The sequence below is a fragment of the Palaemon carinicauda genome, chromosome 1 (assembly GCF_036898095.1).
Source record: "Palaemon carinicauda isolate YSFRI2023 chromosome 1, ASM3689809v2, whole genome shotgun sequence".
Lineage (NCBI taxonomy): Eukaryota > Metazoa > Arthropoda > Malacostraca > Decapoda > Palaemonidae > Palaemon > Palaemon carinicauda.
In genome coordinates, this window is record NC_090725.1 from 294,962,439 (window position 1) to 294,981,608 (window position 19,170).

General features: G+C 44.6%; 1 protein-coding gene across 2 annotated transcripts in view; it reads right to left on the reverse strand.

Moving 5' to 3' along the window:
* Positions 1 to 17,674, reverse strand: part of LOC137657873 (actin-related protein 6-like) — a 103,409-nt gene extending 85,735 nt beyond the window's left edge. For both annotated transcript variants that reach the window (XM_068392479.1, XM_068392487.1), the window contains exons 1-2: positions 17,542 to 17,674; positions 1,391 to 1,542 (exon numbers count right to left, since the gene is read on the reverse strand). In XM_068392479.1, coding sequence (XP_068248580.1) covers positions 1,391 to 1,464 — 74 coding nt within the window. In that variant the 5' untranslated portion in view covers positions 1,465 to 1,542; positions 17,542 to 17,674. The remainder of the gene's footprint in view (positions 1 to 1,390; positions 1,543 to 17,541) is intronic.
* Positions 17,675 to 19,170: the final 1,496 nt, after the last annotated feature.

Here is a 19,170-nt window from a genome sequence, read left to right on the forward strand (position 1 = left end):
AACTTGCAGCAAATGTTTTTGTTGAACAGGCTGACATGTCTTTTAATAATTTATATATGAAGTATCTGTTTTAATGTTTTTAAAATATTGTCTTAATTGCTCATTACTTCTTATATCGTTCATTTATTTACTTGCTGTATTTCCTTTAGTCACTGGGTTATTTTTCACTGTTGGAGCCCTTGGGCATACAGAATCTTGCTTTTCCTACTAGCGTTGTAGCTTGGCTAGTAATAATAATAATAATAACAACAATAATAATAATAATAATAATAATAACAATAATAATAATAATCATAATAAATGATGCTGAACCACCAGAAAATATTACTTGAAGATTATTCCAAAAAAAAAAGGGAGTGTTTTGCAAGTGGCTGTTGGGAATGGCTTTGCCGAACCTTAGCAGGGCCATACAATTTAGAAGAGTGATACTTGACTCTGTAATATTTTTTGTAAAAATCAGTCAGATTTTTTCAAACAGCTGGTCGGTCTATACTGTACCTTAATATAGGTGTGAATTTTCTATCAGGGTATATTATTTTTTTTTTTTTTTTAAATCATGTATAGGACATGAAGTTATTTTTCCTTATTCTTTTATTCACCAAATCAATACATTTTTTTTTAATTTCAAGTTTTTTCTTTCCTATACATAACCTTAACCCATTTCACGCCTTTACCTTAATAGTCAAGTAATTCTTCATCTGTTTAATAGAAAAATATAACCTAGTAGAAAATCATACCTGAATGAAATCTTACCCAGGATTCTAGCAATACAGTAGTATTTTTACAGAAAATAACTTGTGAAATGTAGTGCGGCTGGAGTGGGTTCATCATACTGAACAACAAGTCTGTGTGGTACACCCATCGGCAGTCTACTAACCACTACATTATTGTGGCCAAAAACAAAAGTGAAGTGTCTGACAGGAAAGTATGGGGAAGGGGCTACTAGCCAGTGGTAACCACCTGTCATTAACTACAGCGATAACGAATTTAACGGCTATCCCCGCTACGCTGAAAAATTAACTCATCTTAAAGGCAAAGGGTTTACATATGCATACAAACAAATAAAATGTGCTGTATGTAGAGGTCAATGAAAATAGCATAACCATTTAGACATGGGTACATCCTTCCATTTCTGACTTTTGACATTTTATACTTACTTTTTGCTAATTTTGAACCCAACTTGAAATCTATACTAGTGTATTTAATATCTCATGCATGCTTATAAATAGAGTAAAGTACCATACATCTAGGACCCTGGTGGTTATGATGCCAGATATCTTGCAATCAATCCATCTATGACACTAAGCATATCACACATCTACTAGTACCATATTAACCTGAACTTGTATCCTATAATTGTAAATAAACCTGAACTAGTAAAGCAACATACCTGGGCTCATTTTGATTTGAAAATCCACCTTTGACTGTGTAAGCTCCATTATCAAGAATAAACACATTAGCCATATTTGTATCTGTAGAAAATTATACCAAATGTTCAAAAAATCCTTTACTGCTTCAATATCAGCAGCATATCAAGTCAACCTGAAAATTATAAAACCATGAGAAATGTAAAAGCAAAATTTCAATCATAAAAACATATACGATAATCAGTTCAGGTCTAAGTGATAGGTATTGACTGTTCAATATTATGAGCAATACTGTATTACAAATGAAAGCATGGATTATGTCCAGATAAAAGAGAAGTTTGATGATTTAGTATTCATACACTGTTTTGTTGGTAATGATTTAGCTAGCATAGACAAATCGTGTCAGCTGCTCCATTTGGATATGTTTTAACTAACCTATGGGGGCTAAAAACACAATAGTAGAATACAGTGTGACTATTAATTACACAACACATTTATACGTATTGTCTACCTCCATGGAAAAATGTTATTTTCATTAGTAAAATAAATTTTTGAATATACTTACCCGATGATCATATAGCTGTCAGCTCTGCTGCCCGACAGAAAAACCTACGGGCGGAATACGCCAGCGATCGCTATACAGGTGGGGGTGTACATCAACAGCGCCATCTGTCAAGTAGGTACTCAAGTACTCGATGTCAACACAGAACCAATTTTCTCCTCGGTCCACTGGGTCTCTATTGGGGAGGACGGGTGGGTCCTTTAATTTATGATCATCGGGTAAGTATATTCAAAAATTTATTTTACTAATGAAAATAACATTTTTCAATATTAAACTTACCCGATGATCATATAGCTGATTCACACCCAGGGGGGTGGGTAGAGACCAGCATTACATGTTGACATTATTATGAGCTAAGTATTCCGTATTTCATTTTAGCAGTTATTCAAAATAACAAACATAAAATAAATAAGTACCTGGTAAGGAAGTCGACTTGAACAATTACTCTGCCTTTTTAAGTACGTCTTCCTTACTGAGCCTCGCGATCCTCATAGGATGCTGAGCGACTCCTAGGAGCTGAAGTATGAAGGGTTGCAACCCATACTAAAGGTCCTCATCAAAACCTCTAATCTAGGCGCTTCTCAAGAAATGACTTTGACCACCCGCCAAATCAAGTAGGATGCGAAAGGCTTCTTAGCCTTCCGGACAACCCAAAAACAATAATAAAACATTTCAAGAGAAAGATTAAAAAAGGTTATGGAATTAGGGAATTGTAGTGGTCGAGCCCTCACCACTACTGCACTCGTTGCTACGAATGGTCCCAGAGTGTAGCAGTTCTCGTAAAGAGACTGGACATTCTTAAGATAAAAGACGCGAACACTGATTTGCTTTTCCAATAGGTTGCGTCGAATATACTTGCAGAGATCTATTTTGTTTAAAGGCCACGGAAGTTGCGACAGCTCTAACTTCGTGTGTCCTTACCTTCAGCCAAGCTTGGTCTTCCTCATTCAGATGGGAATGAGCTTCTCGTATTAACAGTCTGATAAAATAGGATAAAGCATTCTCTGACATAGGCAAAGATGGATTCTTAACTGAACACCATAAAGCTTCAGACGGGCCTCGTAAAGGTTTTTAAATAGAACTTAAGAGCTCTTACAGGACATAATACTCTTTCTAGTTCATTTCCAACCATACGATAAGTTTGGAATATCGAACGATATTGGTCAAGGCCGAGAAGGCAGCTCGTGTTTGGCTAGAAAACCAAGTTGTAGAACATGTAGCCGTTTCGGATGAGAATCCGATGTTCTTGCTGAAGGCATGAATCTCACTGACTCTTTTAGCTGTGGTTAAGCATATCAGGAAAAGAGTCTTAAAGGTGAGATCTTTCAGGGAGGCTGATTGAAGCGGTTCGAACCTGTCTGACATAAGGAATCTTAGTACCACGTCTAAATTCCAACCAGGTGTAACCAAACGACGCTCCTTCGTGGTCTCAAAAGACTTAAGGAGGTCCTGTAGATCTTTATTGTTGGAAAGATCTAAGCCTCTGTGACGGAAGACTGATGCCAACATGCTTCTGTAACCCTTGATAGTGGGAGCTGAAAGAGATCGTTCTTTCCTCAGATATAAGAGAAAGTCAGCTATTTGAGTTACAGAGGTACTGGTCGAGGATACGGATACTGACTTGCACCAGTTTCGGAAGATTTCCCACTTCGATAGGTAGATTCTAAGGGTGGATATTCTCCTTGCTCTAGCAAACGCTCTGGTTGCCTCCTTCGAAAAGCCTCTAGCTCTCGAGAGTCTTTCGATAGTCTGAAGGCAGTCAGACGAAGAGCGTGGAGGCTTTGGTGTACCTTCTTTACGCGTGGCTGACGTAGAAGGTCCACCCTTAGGGGAAGTGTTCTGGGAACGTCTACTAGCCATCGAAGTACCTCGGTGAGTCATTCTCTCGCGGGCCAGAGGGAAGCAACTAGCGTCAACCTTGTCCCTTCGAGAGAGGCGAACTTCTGCAGTACCTTGTTGACAATCTTGAACGGAGGGAATGCATATAGATCTAGATGTGACCAATCTAGTAGAAAGGCATCTATATGAACTGCTGCTGGGTCCGGGATTGGTGAGCAAAATATTGGGAGCCTCTTGGTCATCGAGGTTGCGAAGAGATCTATGGTTGGCTGGCCCCAGGTGGCCCAAAGTCTCTAGCCTACATCCTTGTGGAGGGTCCATTCTGTTGGAATTATTTGCCCCTTCCGACTGAGACAATCTGCCCTGACATTCAAGTTGCCTTGGAAGAACCTCGTTACTAGTGATATGTCTAGACCTTTTGACCAGGTGAGGAGGACCCTTGCAATCTCGTACAAGGTCAGAGAGTAGATCCCTCCTTGCTTGGAGATGTACTCCAAAGCCGTGGTGTTGTCCGAGTTCACCGCCACCACTTGCCTTGAAGGAGAGACCTGAAGCTTTTCCAGGTCAGACTTACTGCCAGTAGCTCCTTGCAGTTGAAATGCATTGTCCTTTGACTCGAGTTCCATAATCCCGAGCATTCCCGACCGTCTAATGTCGCACCCTAGCCTACGTCCGATGCGTCCGAGAAGAGAACGTGGTTGGGAGTCTGAACAGTCAGGGGAAGACCCTCTCTAAGGTTGATATAGTCCTTTCACCAAGTCAGACAAGACTTTATCTTTCCGGAAACCGGGATCGAGACCGCTTCTAGCGCCTTGTCCTTTTTCCAGTGAAAAGCTAGATGGTATAGAAGAGGACGGAGGTGTAGTCTTCCTAGTGACACAAATTGATCCACGGATGACAGTGTCCCTACCAGACTCATCCACAGCCTGACTGGGCAGCGTTCCTTCTTCAGCATCTTCTGGATGGATAGCAGGGCTGGGGGCTGATCGTCTTGTTCAGCAACGTCCTCATCAGAGGGTTCCTCATCCGAAACTGATGAGGAAACGGCAACGGAGTGGGCAACGTCTGACTCGCTGAATCCGGTCGCACTGGTGGATGCGTGACGGAGCCGGACGCAAAATCATGGAACTGCTGCACAGTCTGTGAACTGTCAACAACCATGGGTGCGCGAGGAAGTACAGCGTCAACCCGAAACTGTCTAGACTGTCTGGGTTGTGCAGTCAACACCCTACCGGGTTGCTGAGGTTGACGCACTGCGTCACAACAAGTCACCTCTGCTGGTTGTTGAACGTCCTGAATGTCAACAACCACCTCCGAGCGTCCCAGCTTAACGTCAACGTGCGACTGGCAACCCACACTGGGTCGCATCGGTGGAGGAACCACCTTAACTGGCAGACGCGAGTAGGTTACCTCAGCGTCAACAGGGCTCACAACCGACCGGTTGGAAGGTTGTTGGCCAGAAGGAGGAACCACCTCAACTGGCAGACGCGAGTAGGTTACCTCAGCGTCAACAGGGCGCACAACCAACCGGTTGGAAGGTTGTTGGCCAGAAGGTTCTTCTCCGCATTTAAGTCCTCTATCAAGGACGCAAGCTTGGACTGCATGTCTTGCAGCAAAGCCCTTTAGGGTCTACGGGAGCAGGTGTGGCAACAGACGGGGTTAGCGACTGAGGCGGAACCATTTACCATCCCTGAAAGCCTTGTTATGTGTGACATAATAGTACAGCAAAACTTCAAAGGCTCACAAAAGTTGAGAAGTTGACCTGTAAACAACTTGGAGCGTCTCCTGGCTAGGCGCCAGGGCGAGTCTACCAGAATTGAGAAGTCTATCTGGGCAGAGGCAGGAACTCCCAAGCCGAGAACTTCTCTCGTGTCCTATCAGACTCTCGCTCTATAAGCCAGTTTAAAAGAAGGGAAATCAAAGGCTGAATCCCTAAAACTCCTCCTGGTGCAAAAACCAGTCGCCTAGCCAACGTAACGCTCTCTAGGAGAGCGAGAGAGCACTAGCTTAACAACAACGGCTTCGAAGTAGCTAGGCCTAGTGTAAGTTCTGACGTGAGGCGAACGAGGAGCAGCAGTTACAAGATCCGGACGAAGATCCTTAAAAAATCATCATGATTTAATTAAAGTCCATAGGAGGCTAAGCAGCTTAAGGCTCCTCTCCAAATGACAGAGTCCTCAAAGGAATATCAGGAGGGAGAACAGCACTTTCTCATCTACAGGAACCTAGTCCGAGAAAAGCTAGGTTATCTCAGTGAGGGTCTCACTGGTGCATTAGCAGCAGACCAGAAGGCAACGTTATGTAACTGCTTGACAGTCTGTGAACTGTCAAAAACTGAACTGTCAACCACAACAGGTGCGTGAGGACATACAGCACTGGTGCATAGCAGCAGACCAGAAGGCAACGTTATGTAACTGCTTGACAGTCTGTGAACTGTCAAAAAACTGAACTGTCAACCACAACAGGTGCGTGAGGACATACAGCACTGGTGCATAAGTAGCAGACCAGAAGGCAACGTTATGTAACTGCTTGACAGTCTGTGAGCTGGCAACAACCAAAGCTGTGTGGGGAAGCCTCAACTCCTGACTGACTAGTCTGCTGCGGGCGAGTGGCGGTAACCACAGTGGGTTGCGGAGGCTGACGCACCGTGTCAAAACACGGCAGCTTAACTCCACCCTCCTGTTGTTGTGGTAGCACACGCACGTCAACGGAGGGTTCCGTGCGTCTGTGAACGTCAGCATGCGTCTGGCAGGGTCGACTGCGCATGGGTGGAGGAGCTCTCACAGCTGGAGTGTGGGAGCAGGCAGCCACAGCGTCTGCTGGGCGCACAACCGTGGTAGGTTGTAGGCTAACAGGTGCAGCGTCAACCTTCTCCGCACGATACTCCTGCAAAAAAGATGCTAACTGTGTCTGCATAGACTGTAGCAAAGACCACTTAGGGTCTACAGCAGCAGGTGCGGCAACAGACGGTGTTACTGCCTGTTGCGGTACCGCTTTACCTCTCTTAGGAGGTGTGCAGTCATCGGAAGACTGCAGCGAGTCCGAACTGACCCAGTGGCTACACCTGGGCCGTTGGACTTGCGCGGAAGGGACTGACTTGCACTTAATAAGCTGCGAGACCTTGGTCCAAGGTTTCTTACGAGAAACCTCTTCCGCAGACGAGAAGTAAATGGGCTCTCTCGTCTTTGTGTGGGTGGGGCGATCTTGGGTAGATACGCCCGAAACCACGGAGGGAAAAACGTCTGTTCGTTGATCAAGGCCTGACGAACCCATAAGTCGTTCGACATTACTTCTCCCCTGGGCTTGGGAGCTTGCAAGAGGTCCCGGACTAGGTGAACGACAGGCACGAACAGACGAACCCTCGGACGCAACACTGTAACACTTTGCGCATATCACTTTATCACTTTGATTTTCTGTTTTGCACTTATTTCACTGAAATCGAAACTTTTACTGATTTCTACCTGAAACACGCAATCCTACCCTTCATTAAAAGGTAGTAATTGCGAAAACAGTCGTATAATGCAACAGAAAACATATATATAAAGATAAAGAATTCAGTGGCTGGGAAAGAGACTAAACACTAGTTCAAATAAACTACGTTTACAATATCTCACTGCACATAGCCTGGGAACAAGAATAAAACCCTAGAAACGTTTTACCTTCTTCCCCTACAGCGACTAGGGAGGAGAGTAAAACGAGAACAACGTTACCCGCTTGAACGAAACGTTTTTTCTCCTCTCTCTCCCTCCGTCTCTATCTCTCTCTTTCTCTCTAGATTTCGCACCTGAGAGAAGAGCCCAATTATATATCGTCAAAACATGTTATTTGCTAAGGGAAAAAAACTGAAAGGTTTTCCAAATAAAAAGTTCCTTTAATTTAGAATTTAAACCATTTAAGCTAAGAAAGAATGAACGAAACGCCAGAATCGGTTTACTCTTACTGCAAAGTGAAACCGTGATACACTCTCTCTCTATCGTAACGATAGAGCGCATGTTGAACGTCCTGAACGTCAACAACTGCGTAGACTAAAAAACTAAACGTTAGTTCATCTTTGAAAACAGTACGAGACTATCAAAGAAATTCTTTCATAAAACATTAAATTTAAAAAGTTTTAAATTCTTTAAAGGTTAAATACGATATAACGGGCTCAACGTTGATTAACTTCGGTTCCAAGTTAGGACCGCCTACTATCAGAAAAGGTCGCATATAAACAAAACACAAAAATTTATTTTTATATGTTTATAATAAAAGGAAAGTTAAACGAAGAGGCCTAATAAAGGCGGAGAGATATAAAATATATAGATCTATAACGTGTTAAGCAAAATTACTAAAAACCTAAACACACTTCCGTCTAAGGGAAGGGTCGGCCATTTAAAAGTGAAAGAGAGTCCATACTCTCTTTGTCACCATAATTAAATCTATCCAAAACGAGTTCAAGTTTTGAAATGAAGATAAAACCCCTGCATAGCGAAAGCTCAAAACTGGAATAGTGTACTTCACCAAATAGTTGTGAAAACAAATCCAGTTAGTAACAGCGTATTTAGTAGGTCTTGCCAGTGGCACGACAGAGAGAAAATTGGTTCTGTGTTGACATCGAGTACTTGAGTACCTACTTGACAGATGGCGCTGTTGATGTACACCCCCACCTGTATAGCGATCGCTGGCGTATTCCGCCCGTAGGTTTTTCTGTCGGGCAGCAGAGCTGACAGCTATATGATCATCGGGTAAGTTTAATATTGAAAATAAGTGGATGTAAGAATCAACACAGTTCTGGGGCAAGCTAACTGATCCAGTATCACGAATTTTTAAACTCAATTGTATCTTTTCTAACTATACAACTCTGAGTCTTTAAGTAGGAGTATGACTTCGGTGAATCTGAAATAGCTGTTAAAAATTTAACAAGGTAGCTATGACTAGATATCAGGAGGTGGAGGGGAAGCCCTGTCCACATGTCAGTCTGTTGGATACTAATTTTTTTACAAGGGGTGATTGAGAAGGGGAGGTTAAGCTTAAAGGACAGGTTTGTACAGCTAAGCAAAATGACAAACTTATAACAGAGTTTGTATTTTTCCTAACATACAAACGCTCATTCTTTACTATAGGAGATATTCTAGCGTGAGCTGGAAAATACGGCAGAAAAATAACAAATTTGGAAATAATTTGTATTTTTCCTAACATACAAACCTGGAGCTATTCATTAGGGTATTACTTTCGGCGCAGCTGAAAGACGAGCCATGATAATTTTAGTGAGGGATAACTACCCCATCCGCTAGTTAGCGGGTCGGGGGTGGGGTAGACTGGCTACCCCGCTCACTCACACCTCTCGGCTGAGTAACCAATTTGCTTTATGGCAGGACTTCTCGGGGGACAGGATGGCGGGCCAATTTGTATAAGTAGCTCCAGGTTTGTATGTTGAGAAAAATACAAATTATTTCCAAATTTGTTATTTGTTCAGCCACAGATACAAACCTTCACTATTTATTAGGGTGACTTACTCTTAGGAGGGAGGAAGTCCTCACCAACTGGCCTTGGTCATGACTCGGGGTCCTCTCTTTCGATCTGTGATCGATAGCAGAAGGGACCCTACCCTCGTTAAAATCAAGTGCCGATATGAGGTAATGCATTGATAGCGGCCTGCAGAAGCTTGTGTGTGAGTGGAACTAACAGTGTGGCTTGTCTTTAACATAGGAACTCGAGTAGAGAACCTATTGTTCTTAAAGACTTACCCGATGCCCTCCCTCTAAAAGGTATTGGGGACATAACAAAGTATTCTTCTATACTTAGGAGGCACAAGGGAAATGGGTCTTACCTGCAGCGAGGTGAGGTCAGCTATGCTGAGGCTTGCGGAGCTGTTTTCCCCAGAGGAGAGAAGGTGAAAGGAAGAAAGGAGCCAGACATTCTTACTCATTCACCCCAGACTAATCCGGGTAGCCTCAGCCCTCAACACTCTGCTACTTGTCCATCAAGGAGCCTGAGGTGTTTAGACCATTTGTTGTGCGACCACCACAGGACCAATGGAAAAGGTCTCCATGTTCTTGTGGGTTACGTCTTTGCAGGTAGTGGGCCGTGAAGGTCGATTGACGCTTCCACATGCCCACTTAAAGTATCTGCACCACAGAGTAGTTTCTTGAACGCCAGGGACGTAGCAACGCCAGTGACGTTACGAGATCTGGGTCTTACGATGGAGGAGAGTCTAGATTAAGAGTAACCTCAATTGCCTTCCGATCCCAGAGGGGAAGGAAATCCTTGAGGTCCTCCTCTTGAATTTCCCGTGCTGGTCAACAGTGCCGACACACGGGGGCGAGCTGGTATCGTTCTTTTAAAGTAACCCTACAGACTCCTCACTGGGTAAAACCCCAGTTGATGGGTTTCCGCTTACCGAACGAAGACTCTATTCAAAATGGGCTGCACCTAGGGTACAGCACACTCGGATTTGAGTCTTGGCAATCCACTCAGGGACGCCACTGAGGATTACTTCTCCCCGTCTCCTAAGGTAGGAGACATCAGAGGTTGGATCATACAACACACTAACTCTCTTGGTCAAAAGCCCAAGTGAGTAGAAAGGGCGTCTTCCGTGTAAGGAAGCGATCTGCTGCTGGGCCCACGGTTCGTAGAGAGGGGCCTTCAGAGACTGAAGGACCCGAACCGCGTTCCCATGAGGAGGTTGAGATCCAACGGGGGACAAGTTATCTCACACTTGCATAAGTAAAGGCATCGATGGGAGAGAATCCCCTTCCACAACATCAGTCACAAAGGACCGAACACTTCGCCTGGAAGACCAACGCTGAAAAGTGTCTGAGGTGCCTAGACATCTTTTCCGTAACCTGATGCGAAAGGCCTCTCTGAGAGGGGTGGTGTAGGATCGTCCCAGGCGAGAAGTTGAAGCAAAGAAAAGTGTTAGCATGTGGCTGCTTGGAAGATCGTGCCGTGGAGGAAGATCCCTCGGAACTCAGTCAGGAGCTCAGGAGCTGTAGAAGGTCCGGGAACCATTCTACGGGTTGCCATAGCAAAGCTATTGGAGTCATTGATGAGATCCTGCTTATCCTGACTTGGCTGAGGACTTTTTCACCAGACCGAATGGGAGGAAAAAATAAGGCACACCTCTAGGCCGCTCCACCGATCTTGGAATACATCTTGCTTGAGGGCCTGGGGAACGGTCGAGTGGGAGCCTGAAGATCAGGGCCGCTGCGAGCATAACCACAGTCGGGGACCCCACAAAGTTAAGACTTTGTTGGATACAAGATGATTCCAAGACACTAGGAGCCCACTATCTGGGTGGTTTTGCAAGCACATTCCTATACCAGGAATGATGCGAGCAGATGGGGGCAACTAGTTGTCCTCTGTCCATCTAAGGCTTCGTACTGCTAGATGGTTCTCTAAGAGAGGTGAATGCTGGTACCTTTCTGAATCGGGCCAACAGACGAGGATGGAATGGTATGGCATATGCCCCCCTCTCTCTTTTGATGCATTATAAAGAGCATCAGGTCCAGAGGGAAGACGAGAAGACAGGCCTCATTGCAGAAGCTCTCGTTTGCCACCCATCATCTGCGGATTGTCCAGCGATGAGGGGGGGAGTGCATAGCAATAAACACACCTCGAGATGATGTCGAGACATGTAACCAATTGCACGTTCTTGCAACGAAGGGGAACAGCCTGTTCTCCCTCCAACTGCCACTAATCTAGTGTGGTTGGCCGAATAAGACTGATACAAAACAGTAAACCAGTTAATCAGTACAGCTTATGTTATAATAGCGAATCTCCATAGAGATCGCTTTCCGGACAAGAGATTGTACAGTAATCACCGAACGCCTCCAACCAAACCCAAGAGGGGATTGAGACGTATCTTCAATCTATTGTTGGGTGGGTAAAGAGCATAAGTCTACTACAGAGTAGTAACACCGAACTGTGCGCATGACAAGCATACATGCGCAGTTCGACTTAAAAGTCGTATCCGGAACTATTGGAGAACGTTGGAAACGTTCGTAACGGAGGTATCTCCTTCTTAGGACAAAAAACGTTTGTACTTCTCCGTCTCCGATTGGTAAACTAGCATTTATATTAAATGTTCCCTACTAGGGAACAGATATGATTATGAGAAGTTTCCAGCCAAAGCCTTTGTAGGAGACTAAGACTTCCGATCGGGGGAAAGGAAAATATGCCTATAAGGAGGCAGAACGTAAATGCCGTATGTCTGGTTACAGGAAAGTAGCCAAGTAATGTAATGAATAACCTGGTTTCAGTAAGGGATATAAATATACAACTTAATAAAACGGAGTTCTAATTGGAAGATGTATATAGCCCTTATTGGCAGAAAGATCGCTTGCACGCATATATGTACTTGTCCATTTGCGCTAGCGCATGTGTATTCTCTGCCTCCAGGAAACGTTTGCAACGAATCGCAATATTATTGCCAAAAGAATTTTGATCGTTGACTAACTAATATTTTCTTGAATGAGAGCGAACATGTTCTCAAACAAAATATACAGTTATAGAGGCGATCATTTCCCCTTTGGTTTACCCCTCCTCTTTATATGAGGGGCTAGCCAGTGTTCATTACACAAAAACGGATGTCTGTTTAACTGTGGGCGGGGTTTGAAACGTTTGTAACGTAATGAAAAGATGCCCACGCTGTTGCTATCGTTCTTTTAACGTCAGCTAACAATGTTCCTTCGGGACTAATTGTTCGAAACAATAACCCTGTAAGGATAGAATAAAAGTCTCGGAAGACTATCGTGTAAAAAGGCAAGTCGTTATAACCAGGGTACAATGACGGGGGAGGCTGCCTCCATCAAACGGTAAAACCGAGTTTAAGACCATAACCTCGCGGTTTTGTCTTGGCAAGAGTGTATGCTCCGGGAAGGCTTACGACCTTCATGAAGTTTCAACACCCATTGAAGTTTTGTAAAAACTTCTCAGGCACAAAACTCCCGAAAAAGGGTGAAGTCTCGTATGTGGGGGTTTGCTTCAAGAAGGCCAGACATAATTTCCATCGACCGCTTACCTAAAGGGGTTGCCATCGAACGCTTTCTCGATAGTGAGAAAACTGCTGTCTAAATCAGGCAAGGCCTGCCAGGGGAAATGAACTGCAATGTAAAGAAATTTTTCATTCCTCGCTCATTTCCATCTGCTAGCCAAACCACTCGAAGTGGGAAGGTGGAGGAAAGATGACGGTGGTTCGTTCGAAAAAGAAAGAATCGGTGCTGGCGAAACCAGACCAGCTGATATGGTAATCAGCTGGGAGTGTAGAGTGACGTATCAAGTCACACCTTTGGAAGACCCATCCCGTAGAGGGGGGGGGCGTCGACCATAGAGTTTTCAGAAAACTTTGGATCGCGGAAACAAGAGAGATTCGGATGAGAACCTAGGGGTTCAGAATCTATTTGTGAATTCCTTTCTCACGACCTTAAGGGATGTTGTGCCGAGAACCCGCAGGAACTCTGTCGCTGATTCCTGATGAAATTTCCAGGAATCGTGTTATGAGACCAGGACCCAAAGAAACTGTGTCATAGTTACCTGTAGAGATTCGTAAACACTTAGGCAGCAGGCATCCCTCTGTCATCAGAGTAAAACTCTGGATGACGATGGGCGCGCGCGAACAATTCACGGGACGAGAGTTCGAAAACTCTGTCATGAGAGTAAACCTCTTGTGCACTCGTGAACACACTGTCATATAAGTAAGGCTATGATCATGAGAACCCAAAGGTTCAGCGTGAACTGCGTTGTGAGATCCTGAAGGGTCATAAGAGTTGTTCGCGCACTTCAACCGATTGCGTGCACCTCGTTGTTCGCGCGCGCGCGCCAATACAGTCGTGCGCTCCAATCCGATCGTCTGCGCATGCCAATATGGTCGTGTGCTCCTATCCGATCGTGTGCGCCAATATGGTCGTGCTCTCTTGCTCCAAACTGTTGGTAGGCGGATGGGAGCTCGTGCACACCCCCTTCCCAATTGCGCGCACCTTTTTCGCGCTCGTGGTGCGCATGAGGTTGTTCGCGCACCTGCCGCGCACTACGTTACTCGCGCGCATAGCGCGCAATATGTTGTTCGCGCGCAGTAGGTTGTACGAGTGCATGGCAAGCATCAGGATGTTCACACATATGGCGCGCCTAGGATGAACCCACGCGCCATGTTCGCCATTTTGTTTGCGCGCGAGAAGACGGTCGTTCACGCCAAGTCGGTCGTGCGCTCTAACCCGGTCGTGGGCGGCAATTTAACCGTGCGCGCCAACTTGGTTATGCGTGCGAGAGCTCTCAGGTTGGTGAGAGAACTCACTGCCACGCTCACCCGAAGGTTCAGGATAGTTTGTGTTGTGTGAGCGCAAACGATCAACACAACGAGAGTTTGAAAACTCTGTCATAAAAAGAATGACTATGGTCACGAGAACCCAAAAAGTTCAGCATGAACTGTGTTGCGCGAACCCAAAGGATCAACAAAACGAGAAACCGAAGTTTCTCTGTCACGATACACCGAACTGTTAGCGCGACTAAAGTTACGAAAGCCCAAGGGTTCAGCGTAACTCAGGTTACGAGACCCCGAAGGGTCAACGTAACGAGGAACCGAGATTCCTCTGTCCCGAGATCCTGAAGGATCAACGTGACTGATGGTACGAGAATCCGGAGGTTCAACGTTACCGTCGTTACGAGAACCCAATGGTTTCAAGTCGCGAGAGCCCCAAGGTTCAGCCCGACGGAGACCCAAAGGACTCCTGCTGTCATGAGAACCAGCAGGATCAACATGACGAGAGCCCGTAGGCTCACGATCACACCAGCCCAAAGGGTGATCGTCACGAGACCCCGAAGGGTCAATGTGAGGAGAACCAGCAGGTTCAAAAAGACATCTCCTCACAGCCCGAGAAGGAGAATGTCCGGGGTGGAGAGGGGTTACCCACCCCTCCACTCTACGAACCTCCGGAGAGGAACGTTCAACAGACTCCGCTCGAGGGGGAGACTGATTACGGTCTACAGATAATTCCTCCGCAGGGGAGGAGAGTTCACCCGAAGGAGAACTACGCTTATAACAAGGTTCTCTTTCCGCCCCTGGAGGAGAACCTAAAGCGTAAGGAGATTGCCGATGCACAGAGGCAATCTTCTCTCGCGAACGAGAGATATGTTCCCCCGAAGGGGAAGCTTGCTTTGGAGAGAGCCCTGCCAGCGCCCCTGGTGGGTTAGCTAACTCCTCGGCATTGGAACCAGACTCTCGGCCTGACCGACGGGCAGCAGCACCTGCGCCCAGAAGAGAAGGATCGACCTCCGCAGAGGAAGGAGATGACCGCCTTCTCTCTGCTCCCCTTTAGAGTAGTTTGAGGAGAACTTCCTTCGTAGGGGGACCATCGACACCCAGCGATGGCCACAAAGACACAAGGTCTGGAAAAGAACAGGCGCTCCCGGGGGGAAGAGAAGGAGCCGACTCGCTAGAGGAGCCGCCACCTTCGTCTATCCCACAGGGTTGACCTGGAGTCACAAGCCATTCGCTACTGCTCAACCGTGCCCCCGGAAGGGCCTGGTCGAGGATTAGCTTCGGGCAGAGATTTGGGCGTAGAGAAAGCAGAAGCCCGCAATTCCTTTGATTTCGAGGAAGACCCCGAATGCGAAGATTCGCGTTTAGACTTCTTTTTCTTCTTGCGCGCAAACCTCTCCCACTGGGAGGCAGGCCACTCCCTACACTCAGAACAGGTGTTGTCCCGCGAACACTGAGTTCCCCGGCAAGCCGGGCATAAAAGGTGTGGGTCCGTCTCCACGGACGACATGAAGGTGCCGCAGCCGCGGCCTTCAATTCCTAGACATGTCCGCATAGCGGGACAATAACCAAACACACACCGATACACACAAAAGAAAAAGGAAAAGTAATAAAGTCAAGGCAATTTGTTTACCGAGCCATAAGCAAAAGTGGTTACTCAACCGACAGGTGTGAGTGAGCGGGGTAGCTAGTCTACCCCAACCCCCTCCCGCTAACTAGCAGATGGGGTAATTATCCCTCACTAAAATTATCTTGGCTGGTTTTCAGCGTTGCCGAAAGTAATACCCTATAAATAGCGAAGGTTTGTATCTATGTCGGAACAAATAAATTTTACAGTGACATTGAGATGCTGCATTGTTCAATTTGGAAGAACAGTGTCCTGGAATAACTAAGAGGGTCCTCCATGATAAGTAAGGATACGGTGTCCTAGGTTAGGTTTCAATATCTAGGAGTAAAGGATCACAGGTAAAGACAAGCCAGTTTACCTATAAAATACCTATTAACAATTCAAATAATTTGCTTGTATGATGACGGCCATGCCCCCATAATCCCGTATTTCAACCCTATCACTAAGAATATGGCAGTCTAAGAAGGGGTCGCAGGGATGGTGTTATTCACCCGTTATGTAAGTAGGTAAGGAAATGTCTTATAGGTTACAGAGCCTTTGTATATCAGCGGGCAGTTCCTCCCGCGTCGATTAAAAATGAACATCAGCTAACCTAAACTTTCCCCTCCTAACCTAGCCTACAAGCCATGTCCTTAATACATACATACAGATGCCACTATCATACATACACCTATAGGTTAGGTTAGGTTATATGGGGAAGTTAGATAGTGTTCTATGCACATGCTCCTGTCAGTCGTTATACAAAGGCTCCAAATCATTAAATTTCTAAACCCTTTTAATGAAACAAAAAATGTTGAGCCTCTTTAAATCAAGAATATCACCTATTTCATAACCTATCCAAAATAATACATGTATTTACCAGTGGACTGTTCAAAATTATGTTCTTCAACGAGTAAGAACAGTTTTGGAGCCTTTGTAAATCAGCGGCCAGTTCCTCACGCATTGATTAAAAATGGACATCAACTAACTTATACTTTTCCCCCTAACCTAACCTACAAGCCATTTCCTTACCTACTTACCTATCACGGGGGATAATGGCCCCCTGCGACCCCCCTTACACTGTCGTATTCAAAGTTAGCCATAATAATTCATACAGGTGGCCGCTATCATACATACACCCCAGAGTTTCCAACAGTATGTCACTTGCAGCCTTTAAATATCAGCGGCCAGTTCCTCCAGCAAGCATAACCCCTGTTTACACTTCTGTATTCTTAGCCAGCCATTATCATACATACAGGTCGCCGCTATCAAACATACATTCCTGCCACTTCAAGTAAGGGGCACGTAAGGAAACTGCATCCAAGGTTAGGTTAAGGAAGGAAATATTAGGTGTCTGTTCATTAATGACAGTGCAAAACAAAATATTCGGCCGGTTCCTCCCATTTGGATTAAAAATTGCCATCAATTAACCTAAATTTTCCCCCTAACCTAAAAGGCGTGTCCTTAGATACTCACCTACCGGGGGGGGGGGGGGGGGTTACCGGCCTCTTGCGACCATCCCCCCTTACACTGCCATATTCTAAGTTAGTCATACTCAATAATACAGGTGGCCGCTATCATACATACAACACACTGAATCTGGGGTTCAATTAGGGAAGGGAACATCAGGTTTCTGTTTGTTAATGACGATGCAAAACGAAATATTCACTAAGTATCGAACTCCTCAAGAACATACACGGCTTTTCCCCGAACCCGCAATACCAACCCCAACCCTCTCACATATTAGTTTCCACTTAACCATTAAATGTAACATATACCAACATGCAATGCTATTTGGAAATATAGCAATAAGAGAGTATCTTCTCTATCCTAGCCTAAGGTTATCCCTTAGGACAAACAACACCTATAGAAGTGGGTTAAGTCTATGTAAATTATACATAGACTAGGGTCGTATGCTTCTTATATCACTTACGTAAAGATTCAGTGGCACGTCCAATTCTTCACAAAATATTGTTTGATATAATGGAGCAAAATATTCATTTGCGACAAGCGGGCCAATATGCCGCTTTAGGTTCCTCGTTGCTCTCTCGACAACACTGATTGTGGGCACACTACTAGAAGCGTAGTAGGTGCAAAGCGCTGTGCTCTAGAATAGATAGTTGTTCTTATAATTATTATTATTATTATTATTATTATTATTATTATTATTATTATTATTATTATTATTATTACTTGCAAAGCCACAACCCTGGTTGGAAAAGCAGGATGCTATAAGCCCAGGGGCTCCAACAGGGATAATAGCTCAGTGAGGAAAGGAAACAAGGAAAATAAAGTATTCTAAGAAAAATAACAACACTAAAATAAACATCTCCTATATAAACTATAAAAACCTTAACAAAACATGAGGAAGAGAAATAAGATAGAATAGTGTCGTCAACGACCTAAGGTCTATCTTCGGTAAAAACTTTCGACAAAATCCGTCAAGTAGTTTTGACGTAATCCTGTCCACAGACACACAGACAAATAAATGAACCCAAGGTCCTTGCCGACTCGGTGGCATAACCTCCTTAGCGGAGGAAATAAGTTATATCGTCTCCTAAATGGTGTCATTGGAAATGTAAATAAAAAAAGTCTAACAGATGGGTATAAGGACAATGAACTGTCTAATAAATATATAGAATTCTTTAGTAAAATAATTAGATCATTTACAGATAAGATTAACTTGATTTAATAGCAAACTTTCAACTGGCTCCATAAGGCTCTAGAAGAGTTGGAAGACCTAGGCCTACATGACTGACGACTATGAAACGGGCAGTAGGAGATGATGAATAGAGGATTATTGATTTAAAAGCTCAAGATAGAGACGACTGTCGAAATCTAACCGAGGGCCTTTGCGTCAATAGGCATAAGAAGAGATGATGATGATGAATATAACAAAAGATAAAGTCAGTTGTATGAGGACAGAGGGAGAATATGTAAAGAATAGGTCAGATCATTCGGTATATGTGTAGGCAAAGGGAAAATGAACCCTAACCAGAGAGAATGATCCAATGTAGTGCTGCCTGGCCACTCAAAGGACCCAATATCTCTCTAGCGGTAGTATCTCAACGGGTGGCCGGTGCACTGGCCAACCTACTGGCTACCAATGCCATATTTGTCCTAATCCATCGCATCCAGAAGATAATTTACAACAGGGCAGAGCTCTCTCTCTCTCTCTCTCTCTCTCTCTCCTCTCTCTCTCTCTCTCTCTCTCTCTCTCTCTCTCTCTCTCTGTAGAATGTAATTACGTGTTTACTGACTGGTTATCAGGCTATGCTTCGATTCTTTCTAAATTACTAACGAGTTGTTCAAGAATTATATATTCTGGCATTTTTTTACATAAAGGATAGATTCCAAATCGGTCTATATGAATTCAAGTCCACATAGTCGAGAGCAGCTTTCAGAGCTGGTGTAACTATAGCCTTTTTCACAGATGTAGGATGCTTACACTCATCTTTATATGCTAAATTTAGTATTTATTATTCTTGAAATTATGTCTGCAATACTAGAAAACTTTCCTACTCTAATTACATCTGATGGCATCGGATCAATCACACCATTT